This window comes from Leptonychotes weddellii, chromosome 11 (genome assembly GCF_054177405.1).
Source record: "Leptonychotes weddellii isolate Sample4059 chromosome 11, ASM5417740v2, whole genome shotgun sequence".
Classification (NCBI taxonomy): Eukaryota; Metazoa; Chordata; class Mammalia; order Carnivora; family Phocidae; genus Leptonychotes; species Leptonychotes weddellii.
The window spans coordinates 55,694,689-55,718,249 of NC_138379.1; the positions used below are offsets into that span (position 1 = coordinate 55,694,689).

A 23,561-nucleotide genomic window follows, 5' to 3' on the forward strand; every position below is an offset into this window, starting at 1 on the left:
CTCTTCTTTTCTTCAATCTCCTGTTGAGTTTGTAGGTGTTCAGAATGGTTTGATCCCTATCCAGCTGAATTCCTGAGAGGAGACGAAATCCAGGTCTCCTACTCCTCCGCCATCTTGCTCCGCCCCCTCCCTCAAATATATTCATTTATTAAGAGGATCCCAGTTAAGGTTTAGTCTACTTCAGAGAAACTATGTGCTAGCCAGAATTCTTTTATAGAAATGATAACAATTAAAACAAATTAACGACTGTGTTTTTCTTTTTTTTTTAACTAATGCATTTACTCATTCATCTACCATCTATTTATGTATTTAGAGAACATACAGGGAAGCTATGAACATGGTGGATGGAGCGTGAGTTTACAGGCAGTGAGACCTGGGTTTGAATACTGCTCTGCTGCTTACTTAGCTGCGTGACTGGGGAAGTTACTGAAGTTGCCTGAATCTTGGCTGCCTTATCTAGAATGTGGCTTACCTTAAAATCTACCTTATAGGACTGCGGTGAAATTAAGTGAGATAATCTATGCAAGGCTTTAATGAATCACTGCCATATGGTAGATGCTTAGTCAATAGCTATTTTTATGTACTAATCTAGGTGATGTGGATGATAAAAATCTGATACAGACATAGATGCTTCCCTTAAGCATCACTTTGTCTTAGAGAGAGGATATGTGTGTGTGTGTGTGTGTGTGTGTAGTAAAATAGATCCAAACTGGTTAACTGTGATGGGAGGGAAAGATAAGACTATCTTGGGAATTCAGATTAAGAGGAAATGGTATCCAGCAGGGAGAATCTTCGCAGGGGATACTGGAGCTGGGCTAGTACCAGTAGATAGGATTGAAACACATGAAAATGAAGTGGTGGCTGAGGGAAGCATGTTTGGTCAAGGGCACAGCAAGAGAGAGCAGGGTAACTAGTAAAGCCAGTTAGTTACCTGGTTAGGTTGATCAGAGCATGGAAACACAAAGGGGGAAAGTGGAAGATATTCTGAAAATATAATAATGCACAAAATATGAAACCTTTTATAGGAAAACTTCTATTTTAATAAATTTCCTCAACTCTTGGGGACATTAAGTGGATTATGTGTTTTTGAGGAATTTTACACATATTTAATCTCCTAGGTGGTAACACATTTTAGTGAAACACAGACCAAGTTTGAGTCCCAATTCTACTACCTATTAGCCATGCATTTTTATTTCTTTTAAAGATTTTATTTATTTATTTGACAGAGAGCATAAGCAGGGGGAGTGGCAGGCAGAGAGAGAGGGAGAAGCAGGCTCCCCACTGAGCAGGGAGCCCGACATGGGGCTCAATCCCATGACCCTGAGCTGAAGGCAGATGCTTAACCATCTGAGCCACTCAGGCGCCCCTACCTGTGCATATTTAGACAAGCTACTTAATCTTTCTGATTTTCAAACCTATGCCATTGTGAGAGATAGCACATGACAGCACTATTGTGAAAATGAATAGGAAAAAAGTATCCAAATGACTTATCAGAATGCTTGAGATTGGCAGAACTCAGCCAACATTAAGCATACTCACCAGAGTCACCAAGACTATTCTCCTCACCATTTCCTAAACCTCCTCTCCCTCACTGTCAAACAGTTTTGAGATAATCATTCTGATCACCCTCCTGTTCATGCTCTGAGGAGTTTTAAGTAAGAGAGCGCTCCTTGTATGCTGTTGGCCAAACTATTTCCAGTTGGTTGAGTAAGAGCACAAGTTACACAGAGTGATGAGATGGCTGGCATTGAGGTCCATTTGGGGAGAGGACTCCTGGCTTATCTGGAGGATCCAGAGAGATTCTGACTGGACCAGTACATCCAATGAAAATGAGAGCTGCTTGTAAATGACCTACTGTAATGAATGAAGATACAGGAACAAAGAAACCAGATGGAGGAGATTTTTCTTTTTCTTTTTTAAAAACTATCAGTAATGCTGAACCCCCCATCTACTCTATCTAACCAATCCAGAAAAGATTCAGCAGATGGGAGAAATTTAGAAAGATATATTCTGATCACAGCTATTTGGCATCTGTGATAGGTCCTTGAGATGGTGAACAGCTAGTCCTAACCCTGACATGCATTTAGCCATAAGGATATTGTCTGTTCTGCTGTAAGATGGTAGGTAGCTATGTATTTAAGGAACTTAGAAGTATCTAACATTCCTATATAAAAACATTTGTTTCACAGAAAAGGGGGATTAGGGAAAAGAGCATTTCTGAATTACACTAACATAAGCTGCCCGTCCGTCCCTCCGTCCCTCCGTCCCTCCCTCCCTCCCTCCCTCCCTTCCTTCCTTCCTTCCTTCCTTCCTTCCTCCCTTCCCTTTCCTTCCCTTTCCTTTTCAGATTTATTTATTAAGGGGGGGGAGTAGAGGGAGAGAAACCTGAGCAGACTCCTCGCTGAGCGCAGAGTCCAACATGGGGCTCTATCTCATGACCCTGAGATCATGACCCAAGCCGAAACCAAGAGTCGGACGCTTACCCAACTGAGCCGCACAGGTGCCCCTGAAATACTAATTTGTGTTTTGAACTTACTATGCTTTTTCCTCCCCAAGTTGGCAGCAGATATGCAGACGCTTGTATTCTCTTGTCTCACTGGAGATAGGTATACAGAAGGGAAAGCAGAATTTCCCAAACAAACTCTCTTCCTGGTTTTGTTCTTCAAAAGTCTAATGATAGAAGCCTATGATTAGATGTAATTTGACTTGAAGAAAATAAAGTAATGTGTCATTTAAAAAAATGTGTTTATAGAGTAAAATGCATACCTGCAACAGTTGGCAATTTTAATGATAAAATCTGAATAAATTGTTTTTGGTAACTCTTGCTTAAGAGCAATACCCCTTCTTTGCACATTGTCACTAATACCATCAGTGTTTTAGGGTTATCCAATGTTTTTTATGAAAATTTACACATTGGAAAAATGCCTGGCCATGTTTTCTTCCAATGTGCTCCATTTTGCTTTTACTGCTGGTCATCTGATTTTTCTGAAGTCAAAGACAATGAACTTAAGCCAGTGATCTCCACACCTGCCTGTGCATCAGAATCACCTGTGAGGGTTTTGGTTCTGTTTTTACTACTACTGCCTGAGCTATATCCTTGGACACCCAGATTCGGTAGGTCTGGGGTGGGGCTCAGGACTCTGCCTTTACACAAGTTTTGCAGGTGACTGATGGGTTGTCAGAGTTTGGAACTACAATTTTAGACAGTAGACCTGTTTGTTTTGAGAAAGGAATGAACTAGTCACATTCCTGAATTGCATTATCTCTTCCAATACTGTAGAATACAAGTATTGCTATACAATTTTTTGACACAATATTCAGCTGATAAATGTTATGATCTGTATGTAGAATACAAATATTAATATTTTTTTTCAGGGCAAGGTAAGAAATAGTACCTCTCATTATTTCACCATATCTATCTGTCTATTTATCTATCTATCTATCTATCTATCTATCTATCTATCTATCTATCTATCTAATTTACCTTTTGTAAGCAGAATTTAACCAAGTACTTCTCTCTAAACTACAGAAAACAGTGTTTCTGAGGAAAATCTTACTTTGCTTTAGCCAGGGATCACATTCTCACTATGAGTTTCATACTCAGTTGCAACTTATACATAGCCCCCCTTAGTTTTCACAAATTTAAATTCAGCCTTACCTAATTAAAGTTACACCCAACATTATACTGTATGTAAAACGGTATCCAGCCATACATGGTCCAATCTAATATTATACACTGAAGCCATGGAATTAGCACAACCCCTGGGAACTGAGAAGAAGCATGATAGGTGTTGCTATGCATATACTTGGTTTCTGTGCTCAAGTCATGAAAGTATGCAAAAGTAAACACTGCATTTATTTTAAAAGTTCTATGGTGTCTGCATAGTAAATTTGAGTATTTGGAAAGGTATATATTTATGTTTACGAAACATTCTAGAATTTTTAAATTTAGATTTAAATTAAAAATCAGTTTAATATTTAGGCTTTTCTTTTTATAGAACTTTCATAGATAGGCTTAGTTTTGAGTAGATTATTTTTAATTGGAATCAATACATATTTTAAAAGACACTGAAATATAAAGGAAACATCACTAAATCAATATAAAGTCTAAAAATCTACCCTTTAAGGCAAGTGTACAGATTGTGTAAATTTATGTTTTATTAGGCTAGCTGGAATCCTATTTTCCCTTCCTTCATTCCCGGATCTCATCTACCATCCCAAACAGCAATGCTATCATCACAATGACAGCCAGTCCTAAAAGCACCATGGTACCACAGTGTCCAGGACTGAAAGTCAAGGGGAGTAATAATCATCATCATAGTAATAATAATAATAATAATAAACAGCTAACCTGAATGCAGCTTATTTTAGGCCAGGCTCTGTTCAAAGTGTTTTACACAGATTACTTCATTTAATCCTGATAATAACCGATGGTATTGGCTGCTGGATTCTGCAATGCTTACAGCCTATTTGGGGGTGGGGGGCAGTCAGCATTTCTCAGGGAGAAGTGAGGCCTCCTGGATTGTGCAGTTCCAGGCAGGGGTTCAGTCCTTAAATGCCTGTCATTCCAGCTGTAACACCAGGCCCCATATGGTTGCCTTAATGAACATTTTAAGTCCTCACTGAAAGAATTTAGGAGACCCTGTATGTGTCTCTGCGTAAAGATTTAAGTATCAACCTCTTCCTCAGTGTTTTCAAATTAGACTGACCTTGAAGTAGAACAACGTAAGTCCTTTCTCATGTAGACTGTCCCCTAAGGAAAATGCTGTCACCTGACCCACTGGCATCTGATAATTTGCTTTATGTTTTTTATCCCCCTAATCTTTTTCTAAAGTTTTATTTACCGTCTTGAGACAGGATGAAGGCAGAACGAAGCAGCTGAAGTAAATGTGATAGCCAGAGATTTCAAAGCCAATTATGGGAGGACTTGCTCTGAATTTATATTAGTAAACCCTTATAGCTGCCTAGTACTGCACTTTCCTATTTCTCATTTAGTTCTTATAATGCCTCACAAAATGGGCAGAGTGTGTGGCTGTGCCAGTTTAACAGACTGGGAATACGAGATGATAAAGATTCTGTGAGTTCTACAACAAATAGAAAGTAGGTGACAAATGCAGAATCCAGCAGCAGGGTAGCACCTGGGTGAAGAGCTCAGATTTTGGGGTCAGAATAACTCTGGATTCACCACTTAACGAGCTGTTTGATACTGGATGATTCTAATGTGACCTCTCTATGCCTGTTTCCCCGAAATGCCTGCCATGATAGAAAACTGTAGCTCTACCTTCATGGACAGAAACAACAACAAAGTCTAACCTGAAGCACAGAGGAGATGCAAGAAATCTTAAAGCTAATAATGCTACCTATGTAGTGCAGCAAACAGAGCCAGACTCTGGGGTTAGTTTGAATCCTGATCCTGTTATATACCAGCTGCATGACCTTTAACAGCACAAAGATAGAGATTCTGGAGCCAGACTGACTGTGCTTGGACTCCAGCTTTGTTAATTACCAGATCCCCACTGCTTAACCAGCATCTCGCTTGGTTGCCTTGTAGATATTGCACATTTAACACTTCCCAGAACAACTCTTGATGTTTGTCCCCAATATTGATGCTTGCCCCTTCACAGCCTTCTCATTCTCAGGAATAAAAGCTCTATTCTGCTGTTGCTCAGGCTATAAACCCTGAGGTCAGGTCAGCACCCCCACAGTGTAAAGATGCTCCATTTTCTTCTGGCTTGCATTAGTTCTGACAAGAGATCAATTTTTATTATGTTCCTCTCTTTACAATATCTTGGGGCTAGGTTGAGAGTCTTAGACCAATATGATTTATAATTTTCATCAAATGTCAAAAGATTTTGACTACTTGGTACTCCAAATTCTGCTTTTTTCTGGTGCCACATATCACTAGGATTTTTTTTCTTTAGTCTTTCTGCATTTTATTTGGATACGTTCTATTGCTATGCCTTATGGTTCACAATTCTTTTTTTTTTTTTTTAAGACTTTATTTATTTATTTGTCAGAGAGAGAGCACAAGCAGGAGGAGTGGCAGGCAGAGGGAGAAGCGGGCTCCCCACTGAGCAAGGAGCCTAATACAGGATTCAATCTCAGGACCCTGGGATCATGACCTGAGTGGAAGGCAGATGCTTAACCCACTGAGCCATCCAGGTGTCCCTCACAATTCTTTCTTCCCCAGTGTGTACTGTGATATTAATTTTCACTTCATATACTATTTTTTCATCACTCAATGCTTAATATGGGTTTATCTCATATCTTCCATTTCTCTCCTCTTCGTTCACATTTCTTTCCCTACTCTTTTGAAAGACTGGCTACACATATAATAACTTTTTTAACCTTCTTGTCTGCCAGTCCCATCATCTCTGTCATTTTTGGGTCTGTTTCTGTTGCTTGAATTTTTTCTTGATTATGGGTCACACTTACCTATGGAAGGGCAAGTTGGGGACAAACATGAAGAGTTTGCTTTTGGAAATGTTAAAGGTGTGATGTCTATAAGGCAACCAAGTGAGGTGCTAGTTAGGCAATGAGGAGCTAGGCATTTATCTTAAAGAACTATGTAATTAAGAGACAGGGTAAGATTATACAAGCATTATCTGTAATAAGAAAATCTGAGAAACAACCAAAAGGTCCTACAATAGGAAATAATTATGGTTTCTCTATATTATATAGCTGCTAAAAATATGTTTTTGAAGACTACTAAAAACATGAGAAAATACTCAAGATATAATGTTAAATTAGAACAGAAAAAAAAGTGTATATAGTCTGGTTCAAATTTTATAAACACACATACAGTCATAGAAAAAAACCTTAAAGAAAATATATTAAATATTAATGATTATCCTTCTGTGGTAAGATAGTAATTTTCATGAGTTTTTCTTTACATTTGTTTTACAGTTGCCCTACAAATACATATTATTTTTATAATTAGGGAAAATAATAAGAACGTATGGAAAAAACAGAGTGGTGTAAGACAATAGAAGGGGCAAGGAGTATCTATAAAGATTGAAAAGGATGTCTGGGGAAAATGTATGGAGGCAGTATTTTCAAAATGTCTTTTTTTTTTTTCAAACTCAGATATAACTTGTTTCATGATTTAGATTAATTTAGATTACCTAGAAGCAAAAGGGAATGATGCAACCCAGAATTCATGTAATTTTATAAATCTATGACATATAGAATATAAGTCTTGGGGTGGCTGGGTGGCTCAGTCAGTTAAGCATTTGCCTTCGGCTCAGTTCGTGACCCCAGCATCCTGGGATCAAGCCCAATATTGGGCTCCCTGCTCGGTGGGGAGCCAGCCTCTGCCCCTCTCTCTACTTGTGCTCTCTCCAATGCTCACACTCTCTCTCTGACAAATAAAATCTTTTAAAAAAAAAAGGATAAGTCTTTGGAATGCAAGAATTGTATCCCATAATTTTCTTGTATTTCATTAAGGCAATCATTAATATTAATATGGTAACCTCACTGACAGCAGCTTATGGTATATGAGATGGCAGGAAGCCACTCAGGGATTCCAATGCTGGCATGGATAATTTGCAAAGTATACACCCAGATGTGGACAATTAGGGATCAGCTGTCTTCTGTCTACTATTACTTTCCTGACACATGGATGTGAAAATAAACTGCTAGAAAAAGAGGCCATGTCTACATGTCCTGAGTCATAATATATACCCTTTTTAAATATCATACAGATAAAGGCCAGAAATAAGCAGCATACTGTGTTGATGACAGTAATTTACTTGCAATGTAAAAGGACAGGGTGGGGGGGTCAACTCAGAGTTGACTGCTTCTACAGTGGTCCCTCCAAAGTTCTCCATTGTCCGTCATTAATCTTTTTTCTTTTTGCCTCAACTAGACCCGAAGGCCAAGGATGAACTAAAAAAAATGTAAAACAGCATTGATTAAATAACTATCTATGTGGATCTTATATTTCTAACAATAATAGCTATAGATGTGTAATAACCATCTTCCATAAAATTATAAGGCCTAGAACTATGTATTTATGTCTGGCTGACTTACTAGGTATGGGGAATAATAAATATCTATAAAAGACAGGTTTAAAATCCTCATTACTGGTTCATTTTTCCTAACATTAAATTCATTTCCCTGACAGTGAACAGAAGCTTAACATGTTTTCCAATACATATTTGGATATCTTCTTTTAATTAAGATTTGTCATCTTCCTCATTAGTATACCCACTCATTCTATTTCTAGCAGGACAGCACTACCAGCCATGCCTCATGGTTGACGTAAGTAAACCTAAAATGGTTAGTGGAGCCACCATCAATAAAGAGAAAACTCCCCCCAAGGCTCCACTTGATGGCTTATCCTCCATCTGTCTCACTAGTTTTGCCTCACTCGCCCCTTCCCATCACTACACTTTGCTTCAAAAAAGACATTCTAATAGCAGGCTCCATGTCAGAGGAGTCAGGCACGAGGCACAGAACAAAAGAGATCATTCAGAGACATTGCGGATGAATCTTTGATTTGGTTAAGTTTTATAATGCACTTTATAAAGCCTACAAGGAGTCTGACGCCATGTTCCATAAAATTTCTTTTAAGGGAAAAGCTACATGGTGTTAGTTGTTGAGAGCTACCATGAATAACAAAAGGGCAAAGTCAATAAATTATCCAGAGGATAATTGTGTTTAGCCACAGAGGCCAGATTGATAGACTGGTTTCTGTTGTTGTTTTTGTTGTTGTTTGATCATACTTGGTTCCATTGAATCCCAGATTAGATTTTCAATGCAGGTGGTACTAGATATTCACAGCAGTTGTAAAAAAGAAGATCCCTAATAAAGCACTCAGATTGTAAGACTTTCTGTAATAAAGTGTTCTAATGCGCTCTGCAAGATAAGTTGAAAAAAACACATACATAGCTAACTTTGAGCAGCTACATACTACTAGTGGCTACATTTTCATTCTATGGAGGATGTTTACCAAAAAATTATTCTATTTGTGGTGTTCATCTGAAAATCCTTGTTTTAAAAAGTACTGATAATATCAAACATTAATCGAGAGGTTTTTTCTTGAGAGGTAATATTCAAGTGCTTCTTTTATAAATGAAACAACTGAGGCAAAGGGTGATTATGTCACTTACCCAAGTCACAAAGCTAGGAGGTGGTCAAGGTGGGGCCCTGAGCAGGGCGGCTCCAACGCTAATATGTGAGTTCTAAAGCAGGGTCAGTTGTCTGCATGGGGCACAACCAGTTCTTCCTATTATACATGGTTAAAGATGAGTAAGAAAAGATTTCTTTTCTGTGTCAGAAGAAAGAATTTCCAGTTCATCCAGAAAGGATTTCAAGTCATTAAATATAAGTTTAAAAGTAGAGAGGCTGGAATATGCCCAGACTTTACTCTGATGCAAAGTCTTGTCTGATCCTTTAAGAGCCTGTCCTTAACAGAGACCACACACCTTAAGCCATTATTAAAGGGCTGTTTCTAGAACACAAAATTAATAACTGACAAGTCTGTGTAAGTCAGCTCAGTGCTTCTCAAACTTGGATACTCATATGTACCTTGGGGTTTGTGGTACTTGCTGGGGACCAAGCATCCCCAGAAAAAAATCTTTCTGGTGTGTTGATTTCACTTTAAGATTTTGGATAAAATAATTTAATTTGTAATCAAAGTGTTTTTACATTAAAGTGAACAAGGATATTTCCCAAGCTTTTATGAGAAAATTTAAGAGTTTTTTTGCTTCATGCTTGGACAGAAAGCTTCATTCATGTTCTACCCCAGATCCTGAGGAAGAACAAGTTCATACTTCAAGGCCTAAGGGCATGTGGGTAGAAACATTTGAGAATTAGCCTCTATCCATTTCTGATCCACACCTAAACAGCAAGGGGGAAAAAAAAATCACCAGCAGTGGCAAACTTATGCTGTTCCTGCAAGATGACTGTATAGGTGGTAAAAACCTGTAGAAATGGTTAGTAGCAAATTAGCCTGCCTAAAGCTGGCCTCCTCCTCACGTGAAACGTTGGCTATGGACTCTAGCTCTAAAAGAGAGCTCAGGTGGCATTCCTCTTCAGCACTGCTCCCTCTTGCTCTAATCCCACCTGCCATAACCTCTCCCCTCATTTCTTCAACGGCCCCTCTACTTCTCCGCACAGCAGAAGGGTTTTCTAATAGAAATCAGATAATTTCATTCTCCCTGTTAGTATTCTTTAATGGATTCTCAAAGCACTCAAAATCAGACCTAAGCTTCTTCATCATTACCTACAGAGTCCTACATCATCTGGCTCCTGACTCCTTCTCTAACCTAATTTTCTGCCATGTTCCCATTAGCTCATCTCTTCCCAGACAAGCTGGACTTCCTCAGATTCCTGGAACATGCTAAACTTATTTCTGCCTCAGTGACTGGCCTTACTATTCCCTCTTCCTGGAATGTTCTTTCTCTGATCTTTGTATCACCATTTTTTCTTGTTATTCAGGTCTCAGCTCAAATGCTATCTCCTCCAAGAGGCACCTCCTGGTTATCCTACTTAATACTGTTCTCTTCCCCAATCTCTATCACATTATTCTATTTTTTCCTTATAGTACTTACTAATATTTGCACTTAACTCATTTATCTGTGGGTCTCTTACTTGATGCACTAGAATGTAAACTCCACGAGGACAGGGGACTTGTTTGGTTTGCTCACTGCTGTAACATTTTTGCTAATAACCATGCTTGACATATGGCAGAAGCTGAATATTCACTGAGGAAATGAATGAGTGAAAGAAAAAGACAACTGGAATACGTTTTAGATACCATATCCAGTAAGCTAATGTTCTATAATTTGGGGAGAATAGAGACACAGAGTCTAGTCTGATGGGCTCATATCTACTTAGTAAATAAAAAAGTTAAACTGGTGAATAAAAGAGTCACAATTTGGAGTCATTCTGGAAGGTTTCTGGGTACAAGAAACTTTTCTTGAAGACTTCATTTAGCTTTTGCTACTTGAGCAAGCAAGTTATGTGAGGGAACATTATGTAGAGCCAATCAGAAAGACACCTGAGTATACTAAGATCGGGGCCAGTTGAACTTGGTTTCTCTCACTGGGACTTATATGGCTATAATTGAGGTCCCTAGTTTTCATAATGACATTTATCATATTCATAACTTGGTAACTTGAGTCCCCACCTCTTGAAAGAGCAGTTATACATTGCATCTCAAAGTTTTTTTGTTTGTTTGTTTCATTTTAATACTGATGATTTGTTTGTGTATCTTGAGAATAGTGAGCCAGATGGTAAGGGTCTGTGGTTTGCACATCTTCTGGGTCACCAGGTTACCACTTGGCCCAGTAAAGGTAGAATTCATAGTTGCAGGTAATACACAAAGTGGGTACTGTTCACAGGTGATCATTGCTTGTTCATGGGTTTCATAATTCTTACCTTCTTACTCCATCCAAGAACAACAACAGTAACAACAAAAGTGAACACCAGCTCAAAGAACTAGAACAAGCACTGGACTTGGTATTTGAAGACATAGGCTCTATATCTGATTCTAATAAAAGTTATGGGACTTAGGGATAGCCAACATATCATTCTGGGCTTGTGTTCCTTACCCACCAGAAGGAGGAAGATTAGACTCTAGATTCATTGCTAGTCCTTCCAATTCTGAAAGCCTATAATTCTTTGAGCCAAAAACACATCTCAGCACCACAGTGATAGCTTTCCAAAATAGTTTACCAACAATCTAAGACCAGATATCTACATCACAATGAACACTGATTTATAGGGCACTCAACAGACTTTCTACTAAGAACATTTTATCCAGGGCGTCTTTTTTTATGCTTTATCTAAATCAACAGAAAAACATTTCCCAGTTTTCTCAGGTATACATTTCCTCAAATAGTGAGAAAGAGTTAAAAAAAAATTCCAACTAAGTTAGTGTAGCATTTTTCTAATCAAAATTCCTTTAAAAAGTTCTTACTATATCTCCCCCCAAAAAGTGAATATGCTTTAGGAAAAGAGAGAAATGTTTCTTACAAAAGACTAAGAGATCATGAACACATGGAATAAAAAGCTGCCAATTTGAGGAGTTTTGGGTTGTTGAAAGGTTGCTATTTCACAGAAATGTTTCCCCCTCAGTCTAAGTCCCATCATTAGAGATCAATTACCTTGATTTACTATTTAAGGAAAATTCAAAGTAGGCCTCAAATATAAGCTACTGTAACACTTTAGGATAATAATAAATTTATCTAGCCCTTTAAAAATGGCAACCGTAACACATACTATCACATTGATATTTCACAATTCCATGAGGAAATTAGAAGACCCTTTGTCCCAAATTTATAGATGAGAAAATCAAGACTCATGGAGATTAAATGGCTTGTTCAGGGTCATCTAGATGGCAAGTTGGTAGAAGCAGGACAAGAAACCAATCTCCTGATATAAACCCAATCCTGTTTATCCAACATTTCTCTGTGGAAACTGAATGCATAAAATGGGGCACAGGGTGTGATGTGAGGATGAGCCACGGGAACACAGACAGACCTGAATTCAAATTTTGATGCTGCTATTTGCTTGCTGTATGATATGAGGCAATTACTTTGAGCACTTTTGTTATTTATAAAAACCAAGAATAATAACATAATATAAATAAGGGCAATAATATATATTAAAAAACTTTGTGTTAACAGGGCATAGTAGTGATCTTTTGTTTTTACTATTTATTTACTAAATTTATTTACTACTATTTATTTACTAAAATACTGTATGCATTTTAAATTTTACAAGTAGGTTGCCTATGACAGAAAGGATAGGAATATAAAGACAACTTAAAGGTAGGAACCACTGTCTTTTACAAGTTGTATTTTTCAAGCTGTAATAGTTGCTTCATTTTATTCTATTTCACATTCTTCTATGAATCTGCATGTGCTATCCCCTACCACGAACACCCTCCTGATCCCTTGACTTTCTGATCACTGCCTACACATTTTTTCAAACTCAAACTTAAGAGTTATCTCCTCTTTAAAACTTTGATTCCATAGGCTTTTCCTTGGGCATTCATATAAAACTCACAATCATTTACCAATATTTACTAAGTAACTCCTGCAGAGCTAGGGAACCAGAGCACTTCCTAGAACTGATCTAATTTGGTTTGTTGCTGTTACTAGTTGCCACACTTTGACATTTTACAGACCTTTTACTTTTAAAGGATGAGAACTAATATAAAGTTGCCCACATTTCATTTTCTAAGTAAGAATATGATAAAGTAAATATCTGCCATTTACTACCACACACAAAAAGTGACATTTTGATATGAAGATATATAATCTCAGAATTAAAAAAATTATTAGGCTTTATAGAAAACTTCACAAAGGGGTCTGCATAATCAGGGAATAGGCATTGAGGGATCCACTGGTTTACTATATTTTTGTCCCAATTTGGTAGTTCTTAGAGCTGTTGTTTCTTACTCAATTTTGCATTCCTAGTGCAGTGCCTGCTGTCTAGTAGGAAGCATCCAATAAATATTGATGAACAAGGCAATGAATTTGCCTTTGAGCAAATACCCCTGAGATCCATGGCAGTGCCTACAGCACAGACCCCTGTGAGAGGACAAAGCAAAGGTGAGAGTGGGAGAGGCATGTGTGCGCATGTGCGTGTGCGTGTGTGCGCATGTGCATGTTTAAACTGAGGTAATCTACTTCACGAGTTTGCCAGGCACCAGCCATTCAGAAGATTCTAGTTCTTAATGAAACTGTCCTGCCAGAGAACAAGGAGGAAGTGGGACAAGAACTATAATACCAAGGCATAGCCCTATAGGAATAGACAGACTCTATTCCGAGGACACCATCTGTTAAAACATTCCATGTAACATCTTAGGTAGAGTAAGAATTATAACAAGTATAGCTGCTGTAAATAGATAACATTCATTTAATATTCCTGATGTGTCAGGCTCTGCTATAAGTTCTTTGCATGTATTATGTCATTCAATCATTACAACAAACTGTTAAGAAAACTTTGATTATATTTCCATTATATAGATGAAGAAACAAGTTTGCAGTGATTGAATAATTTTCCAGTGGTCATCTAGCTAACCAGTGCTAGAAATAGGTCTCTGATCTAACCGCCTTCAGAACTTGGGTTCGCTTGGGTTCCTTTAGAGCTACATATTTCTGTGATGAACAGTTTTATAGGACTTGGTTTTCATTTTAAAAATAAGGAGATATTTAAAATGTTTCTTCTTAGACAGAATTTTGTAGCTGGCAGGGCACCCACAGTTCTTCTACCTAAAAGCAGTGTGACTATAAGCAAGTTATTTAACATCTTTGAACTTCAACTTCTACATGTATAAAATAGGAGTGACCCTTCTTTCTGTGTTTTGGGGAGAAGTAAATGAATAGTGTAGGTAAAACAGCTAGCAAAGCACCTGGATTATGAAGGGGATTTAATCAATTTTAATTCCATATGGGGTCTAGTAAGATAAAATGATATTTTCAAATTAAAATCATATAAATATTAGTGATAGAATGAAAGCAAATAGATCATTCCTCTGGTGAATAAAGGTGCTTATATTTATACAATTCTTTAGAGAATCATGAGGATTATCTTTGCTGCAGCCCTCATTTTAATTAAGAGCAAAGAGATTAGATGTTTCAGCATAGGAAGAAGTTTATATTTGATTTATACCACAGATGCACATTTGCAGCATCTAAACATTCCATTCCTTGGCTAAAGATGTAACAAGCTACTTCAGCAAACCTGAAATTGCAAAATAAATGGAAAATGCTTAATCATTTAAAAAGAAATAGCAAAGGAATGAAAAGACCAAAGCAGGCCTGCGTACCGGTGAGGGAAGTTAAGTGGCAAGAAGCCTCCTCTATTTTTTTTTTTTTTTAAAGGCTGACAAATGGCTTCATTAGACAGGCAGATATTAAACCAAAAGGGTCCATCTCTATCATTTTTACACACAAACACTTCCAGAAAAAGTGTGTATGTATTTTTATGTAATCTCATTTCAGGTAAAAGTATTGTTCACTGAGAAAAGCAAGTTGAAGAGCAATTTCTAAAATATGAGCTTACTTTGTAAAAACAGTATCAAGTCCCATCTATATCTGACTGTGAATTTGTATGGGTTTATATGAACATGCAGAAAGTATGAAAGGTTCATGCCAGGTTGTTATATTGGGAACCTCAATGTTGCTCTGGCAGGAGTTTGGGAGAGGGTTTTGTTTCTCGAACATTTTCGCATTATTTCACCAAATGCAATGAGCATACATTACTTTGGAACAAAAATATTTAAAGATAAAAAAAATGTACATTTATTCTTATTTATTCCCATATCCTTAATGGTGACAATTAAGTCAAGGAAGCTAGTCTGCTTTGTGAACTGTCACACCTGACTTTTTCATAGGTGTGCTGCTTAAAATTGGTTTTACTTCATGGCATTAGCAATGTGGTTCTGTGCTCTATCCTAAATTCCTGTCCTGTTCCCCTTTGGATTTAACAGCATATATTAAATTCAAACCATTTGCAGTTAATTTCATCCCTTTTCTTTCTACTTGTAGCTATTGTGCTACAAGGAAGGGTTGACTCATTTCCCAACTCCATTGAATTGTGGGTAGCCATTGGTGTCAAAAACATGGAATTTAGCATCAAAAGACAAAGGTTTCAGTCCCGACTGCCCCATTAACCAGAGATGTAATATTGGTATGCTACTTCCTTAGTAGTTACCTCTCACCACCTCCTCTCAAGTTAACTATCTGACAAAATGGCTGTCGAGCTCAAACAGCATCATGTGTGAAAGTCTTAATAAATTGCAAAGTGATGAGCACGTATACAGTGCCACTTCTCACAAAGAATTAGTGATTTTGATTCCTAATGATATATGTTTATGAGAATTTGCAGATTTCCACTGGAGACAAGACGATGGTGAGTTTCAGTGGTGCTCAGAAACTTTTGTTAACCCCAAAGCAATGGCTGACATGTTAGGCAAATGCCGTTTCTTCCCAGGAATGATCACAAATCCAGTTAACCAATAAGCACATCTGACCTGGTGTAATCGTCTTCAACAAGCATGTGCTTTGGAATCGGTGAGTACCTTCCTGGAGAGATGGGCGGCAGGGAAGTTTTATATTCTAAAGTTCCATTGTTGCCAGACAGTAGATGGTTTTCCATTGGTGGAGAATAAGCTAAGGGGCGAAAAAGAGAAAAGAGAAGAAACCTGTTATGTGGGTGACTCAATGTGTCATCCTATAGTTCTGTTAAAAATAGGAAGACTTTGCTACATGCCGAGGATTTTCTTGCCTCCCAAGAGGGAGGAGTTACTGTCTGTTTGCATTTAATATGTACAAGCACATGGTGACCTTTAGGATTAGAAAGATGGAATAACATTTATATCTATAAACCCAGTTTGTATAATTAGGTGAAGAGAAGAATTGGAGGAGAGACCCAGCACATGTATTTTCAGAAAGATGATTAATTTTCTATTGAAATAAAAATGTTAGCTTTCTAATTGCAGAGCTCACATTCTTTTCACATAATTAATATTCAATCATCAGATCTAGAAGGCTCCTAGGAGCAAGTTCTTATATAAGACTTTAATCCCCAAAGATACTGTACTACCACCCCAGAAAGGCCAAGGATTCTGGCCTTTCTTTTCTAGTCCTCCACAGTAATTCATCTCCCTTTCTCCCTTTTGAATGTATAAAAACCCCTCCTGCCTGGGTCTCCTGCCTCCCACCCCTCTCTAGAAATCCATTTTATAGACTGAGAAATCCAACTCTGATAATGCTGTTCTCCTGCTTAAGTGTTCCCTATTGCTGCTACTGTACTGAATATAAACTTCCTTTTGTCATCCTCACCAGACTGATCCATTTCAATATCCCACTTACACATATCCTATAGACCTCCAACAAAGACAACTCTTCCCAATATTTGTACTTTCATCAGTTACCTACAATTTCTGTCTCTTAACACATCTTTGATACTGAAATTTCTTCCACTCTTTAAGATACAATTCAAATGTCACCCTTTCCATAAAGAGTTTTATGATTGTCCAAAGACGGTAGTATCCCTTTCCTTTGAGTCCCCAAAGCACATTTACTTTTACCACTTCCATGGCATGTACATCCCTCTTATGTTGCCAAATACTGCTGTTATTCTTATATCTGAATTAGCCTTTCTTCCAATAAAGGCCATGATTGCATTTCCTTTGTATCCCACATATTACAAGGTGTCATACATATTGAGGTTACTCAATATATATTTTTTGAATTGAATAGCAAGCTTTGTTTTCTTGCTTTTATCTCTTTAACGTTGACCTTATATATCCTTCATGAAGTTGCTCAGGGTCTCAAAGCTGATTTTTCTAAATTCATCGAGTTTGGAAAACTTAGAAAGTTAAAATTCTTTCATATCCTAAGGTAAGGCTGATCTCAGCTTACCGCATGCTTGGAAAAGTATGTATTTTGGGGGCAACTCATTTTTGAATCATCATTAAGAAAAGCAATAGCTAACATAATGGGCGGGTAACAAAATTATTCAACCTTTAAATTTCTCTCAAGAGAAACATCTAAATCTAAGACGTTAAGTGACTTGCTTAAGACTGGAGTACTAATTGATGGCAGGTCCTGAAGATATTCTGAGTTCCCAATCTCACAAACTGGTTTCTCAAAATTCCAGAATGAGCAAGCTTACTGATTTTGACAGAACTGTCCCTTAAACTCACAGAAGAAAAAAAAAATTGCTTCTGAATCTAGTCCCCAGAGACAGAACCTTAAAGTTCTTGCTGACCTATTAAGAAGAGAAGGAAACATGGGGCTTATGTAGGAGTGGATTTTATAGGACTCAACACAGCATCTCATAGTTAGTTGTTGGCCTAGAAACCCCCACCCACAACTCAATTCTACTGCCATGGTGACTGAGAGCTTTCCCTGGCTTCCCTGCCAATATAATATTCAGGTAAAGATAAGAGCTATGGTAATGGTGATTGAGGATCATAATGCCACCATTCAAGTGCAAGATCCTCTCCCCCAGGAGGGAACAGAGGTCTATTTTGCCAGTCTTTCTCTTTCTTCATTTGCTACTATATAGGTTTGAAGTAGGAAGGGGGGATACTATGGCATGAGAGCTATCATGTTTTAGGGGCTTGAGAAATAGCCTTTAAAAAGGTGTTGCTCTTATGTTACTGTAATCACACTGTCCATTACATACCTCATTAAGCCTTTCTTAAATGGCGGACTTTCTAACCCATCAGGGTGTCTCACCTTCAAACCAAGGAGTGCAGCACAGCATCCCTTGGAACTATTCCCACAGGTTAAACAAGAGCGAAGAGGCAAACAGAGTACTTTGCCAAATTTTGCAGAATTCCAATTTTATACACCTGGCAGAGGGACACTGAGAATGGCACTTACAGTGAGTAATATCAGGTGGACCATAAGGATCAGTCATATAAATGGTGGTGGGCTTGCCAACTTTTAGATAAACGACATCGGATGTGTTCTTCAGTATTGCGACTGCCTCTTCATGTGTCACTTCTTCTAAACTATAGTTGTTTACCTGAAAGAAAAATAATATTTAATATTAGAGTCAAATCTATGCAGGTGAAAAGAAACAGGCAAAAGGATATACAGAATTATTTAAAGATTAAATAGCAATGATTACAATCCAGTATCTACATCATACTTTGATAGAAAAGATGGATTTATGGCATTAGCAAAAGCAGATAAGCTGTTGATGCTAACAAAACAAAGTTGCTTCTGTCTTTTTCTATGAGAAAGCAATGTATCATAATGCAAATCAGAATACTATTTGTGGAAAAAAGAAAGGAGGGGTCAAATGTCTCTCTTCCTATGCTATGGTTTTTCCAATTACAAACTCATTGAACTAAAAAAAAAAAAAAGAATAAAAACTAACCAAAGTCTCTCTATTTGGGATATATTTCTTTAAGTAATAGTGACCATATTGTACATATTGTTTTGGAACCTGCTTTTTAAATCTAGAGTGACTGTTGGGCCATATCATAGCATACAGCAACAACATGACTTTGTTTCCTATAGAGCATTGTGTTGCATGGTTGTAATGTAATACTTTAACCAATCTCTTACTAAAGCATGTTTAGTTTGCTTCTAATTTTTTCTACAATAAATAATGTTGCAGTAAACTTTTTTCTGTATTTGCACACAACTCTGATGATTTCTTTGGGATAAATCATACAAGTGGAATTGTTGGACCAGACTATATGAATATTATAAGCCTTCTGATACCTATTCTTAAAGTGCCCTATGGAGAGAGGAACAAGTTTACTCTTATACAAACATTATATGAGAGCCCCAATTTTCCTACAGTTACACCAAACTTGTTTTGTTTTTGTTTTTTTTCACTTTAAAAATTTTTCCCATCTGGGGGCCTGGGTGGCTCAGTCAGTTAAGCCTCCAACTCTTGATTTCAGCTCAGGTCATGATCTCAGGGTCATGAGATTGAGCCTCATGCTGGGCTTCATGCTGGGCATGGAACCTGTTTAAGATTCTCTCTCTCACTATTGCACGCTCTCTCTCCCCCGCCCTCTAAAAGAATAAAAATAAATAAAAATTGTTCCCATCAAAATGTTATTTAACAAGTTGATTTTCTAAGGTTAATATTGGAAAACAGGGCTTTGCAGGTGAACAAGTTCAAGGGTACCCTATTCCCATCCACTTCAACAGCAACTCCTTTTTATTGGACAGAAGAGCCTGATGCAAGTGCAATTTTTACTTCGTGGCAGTGGCATTATAGTGGAAGCTCTGCAGCTCTTCTCTTAGATGGTTTTAAAATATTTACAAAGTATTTTAAATACCTAATTTATTCTTATTTGGCTACTATTGTTTTAATGGAGTGATTCTTTAGTTAATTTCTGCTGAAATGATGCAGAATTAAATGTGCCAAAGAGCATTAGATTGGATCCCCTATTCTCTGGACTATTTAATTAGAGCTTTAGTCAAAGAATACCTTGCAATATTTTTTTTTCTTTTTGTCTCATGTTCTATAAATTCCATGTGCCAATTAATCCTTGATGGTTTAGCCCAAGTTAGGGACCCCAGAACTGGAGGGAACTGGACCTGACTGATGTGTATGAATGCTGATCATGAACTCTCCATTAAGCTATAAACTTTTCCACTGGTTCCTATAGTTCTGTTCTAGACAAGAGACATTCTCTTACATCCTTTTGTATTTCCAGTGTCTAGCACATGTTCATCCATTGGTCAAATGCATACCTATTATGTATAAGTCATGGTTCTACATATTAGAGATACAGTAATAAATAGTAAGAAAGAAAATTATAACCATAGCAGAAACTTATGTAGCCTATATTACACTGGGAATTATTCTAAGTCATTTACATACATTAACACAATAGAACCTCACAATAATTTGTGTGGTAGCTAATATAATTACTTTTACTTTACAGATTAGAAAGGCGTGCCTCCAAGAGGTGAAGAAACTTGCCCAAAGTCATTGATCTAATAGTGGTAGAAGCAGATTAAAAGCAAGCAGTTTGGATCCAGAGACCAGGCTTTTGACCACTCATCTGTATTCCTTTTTCAGATAGAGAAGGTCCCCAGCTCCCTTAAATCTCATATTCTAGTAAGACACACTTCAAGCTTCAAGCATGTTTACTGAGAATGCTTTGCATGCAGATTCTCAGATCCCACCAGAGAACTCTTTAGACCAGAAAGTAGAAGTTGAGCAAAGGGTAGAGTACAGAAGTGGGGATAATGGTGGTTTATAATAATGGTATTTCAGTTGGTTTTTATTTGGTGACTACAAAGTGTTGGAACATTGACATGGATTTTAGTTTTGGAACAGGTGGCACGATATTGGCAACAGAACATAGTGATTTAGAGCACATGCTTTTGAGTCATGCAGACCAGGATCCTAGTACCAGCTCTTCCTAGTTGTGTTAATTTGGACAACTTAATCTTCTTAGCCTCAGTTTTGGCATCTGTAAAATAGGTATGATAATAATTGCTACCTTAAAGAGTTATTGATGTAAATGTATTAATCTAAGTAAAGTGGCAGGAACATTAAAATACTTATTAATGTTAGCTCTTATTACTATTACTATTGTCATCATACATCTCTCTTCTCAGGAAACAGGAATTCTTGGTGAAATTTTTTGCTGAGCATTTTCCTGTAAACATCTGTGAACTGATGAGTTTAATTAGGGTACTGTTGATGAGGCTTCTGTGTGGTCTTTTTAAAAATTCAGAATAGTACAGGATCTGGACCAAAAAGTGCTCTTTTGTGCTGAAGTCTTCAAAATGTTTTCAACGAAAGTGGGTTTATTTGGGTTAATTATGTGTGTGCATTATCCTATGAACTCTCAAGATAAAGGGCCTACAGCTGGAGCTGATTGTACACAGAGAGAAGGGACATTACACTGATTGGCTAGTTGCTCTTGTCATTGTTTTTTATTGTCTTTTTTCTTTTGCATCAAGTATCTGCGTATAATGGTGAACACTGAACAACTGGCCTGATTTCAGAAAAAAAATTATGTGCATCTGAATGCAGTGTTTCTGTGGGTGAACTACACGGAGAGGGGCATGTGTGCTGCCTGGCCATATGTTTGCAATAGGATGAAGGACTGAGGCCAAGCAGAGAGGTTAGAGATGACAGGACTCATTTTCTACAACAGAAAAGGGAGCACTGAATTTGAGCACGATACAGGGACAAAGGAGGGCAAACTAGCTGAAGAAAGAGGTGCCAAAAAACCTGCAAGAAGGGAGCAGGGTCAGTGCTGTGGGAATCAAATGAGTGCAAGCTAAATGATATGTGATGGGACAAAGGTGGAAGGTGTGGCAGCAGGAGAGTGGTAATAAAGAGGAATGGGCGATGTACAGATGGTGAAATGCTGACCTTTCCGTATTTATTCAGGAATACCAACATGGTGGCACAAACTAGGAGGTGGACATAAATACTACCTAAGACATAGTACAAGGAAATGTGGGAACTCTACAAACACTGTAAAAAAAAAAAAATCACAAACTCCCAAGTTAACTTTTTAAGGAGACAAAGTTGTTGATCACTAGATAAGATGAATTAAAAAGGAGCACTAAGTAATGGATAGAATTGTTGAATCACTGTATTGTACATCTAAAACTAATGTAACACTGTGTGTTAACTATTCTGGAAATAAAATTTAAAAAACCTAACAAAATTTAAAAAAATTAAAAAGGGAGACCAATCTAATGTGCTAATGTCAATGATATGAAAATGAATATGCATAAACCAAAGACTAAAATCCCTGCAGTACACTGCAATTCATGGCTATAATAAATTTATTTTAAAAACAGTAACTATAAATAAATATGAAACAATAATAGTTATCTTTGGATAATAGTTTCTTATTTTTCATCTTTTCAGCAATGATCATGCATTAGTTATGGTTAGAATCAAATTAATTCTATATTTTAAATGAACAAGAAAAAAAAACTTCAAATAAGAACAGAAACAAAGTGGGGAGCCTGGGTAGCAGTCAGTTAAGTGCCTGACTTTTGGTTTCAGCTCAGCTCGTGATCTCAGGGTGATGAGCTCAGGGTCTTGAGATCGAGCCCCATGTTGGGCTCCATGCTCAGCATGGAGTCTATTTAAGACTCTCTCCCCCTTTGCCCCCCATCCACTCTCTCAAATAAATAAATCTTAAAAAAAAAAAAAAGAACAGAAACAAAGTGCAGTGGCTTCATTAGGAAGCACACACAGCAAGATCTTATGAGTGGTGGAAAATTGGAATGGAGAAGAAGGAACTTGGTTCTCATGGCCAGTGAATTGATTTAATTCTTTTAGAAATAATTGCATATTTTAATCCTAGATGTTTCTAGAAATGAACGTAACTTGGCATAATGAGAGTAAATTTTAAATGTAGCATCACATCTGGTTTCAATTCCTAGATTCATGAATTTTGGTCAGTTAACGTATTTATCTTTGTGGTATACATCTTCTTTATCCATTCATCTGTCGATGGACATCTTGGCTCTTTCCACAGTTTGGCTATTGTGGACATTGCTGCTATAAACATCAGGGTGCACATACCCCTTCGGATCACTACAATTGTATCTTTGGGGTAAATACCCAGTAGTGCAATTGCTGGATCGTATGGTAGCTGTATTTTCAAATTTTGAGGAACCTCCATACTGTTTTCCAGAGTGGCTGTATCAGCTTGCATTCCCACCAACAGTGTAGGAGGGTTCCTTTTATCTGCATCCCGCCAACATCTGTCATTTCCTGACTTGTTAATTTTAGCCATTCTGACTGGTGTGAGGTGATATCTCATTGAAGTTTTGATTTGGATTTCCCTGATGCCGAGTGATGTTGAGCACTTTTTCATGTGTCTGTTGGCCATTCGGATGTCTTCTTTGGAAAAATGTTCATGTCTTCTGCCAATTTCTTGACTGGATCATTTGTTCTTTATAGATTTTGGCTACTAGCCCTTTATCTGATATGTCATTTGCAAATATCTTCTCCCATTCTGTCAGTTGTCTTTTGGTTTTTTTGACTGTTTCTTTTGCTGTGCAAAAGCTTTTTATCTTGATGAAGTCCCAATAGTTCATTTTCCCTTGCTTCCCTTGCCTCTGGCAATGTTTCTA

The 23,561-nt window shown here is 37.5% G+C and overlaps 1 protein-coding gene across 3 annotated transcripts in view; it reads right to left on the minus strand.

Annotated features, from left to right (window-relative positions):
- DLG2 (discs large MAGUK scaffold protein 2) overlaps window positions 1–23,561 on the minus strand; it is a 719,122-nt gene that overhangs the window by 430,530 nt on the left and 265,031 nt on the right. For all 3 annotated transcript variants that reach the window (XM_081798954.1, XM_081798952.1, XM_081798953.1), the window contains exons 7-8: window positions 18,354–18,498; window positions 15,992–16,130 (exon numbers count right to left, since the gene is read on the minus strand). In XM_081798954.1, coding sequence (XP_081655080.1) covers window positions 15,992–16,130; window positions 18,354–18,498 — 284 coding nt within the window. The remainder of the gene's footprint in view (window positions 1–15,991; window positions 16,131–18,353; window positions 18,499–23,561) is intronic.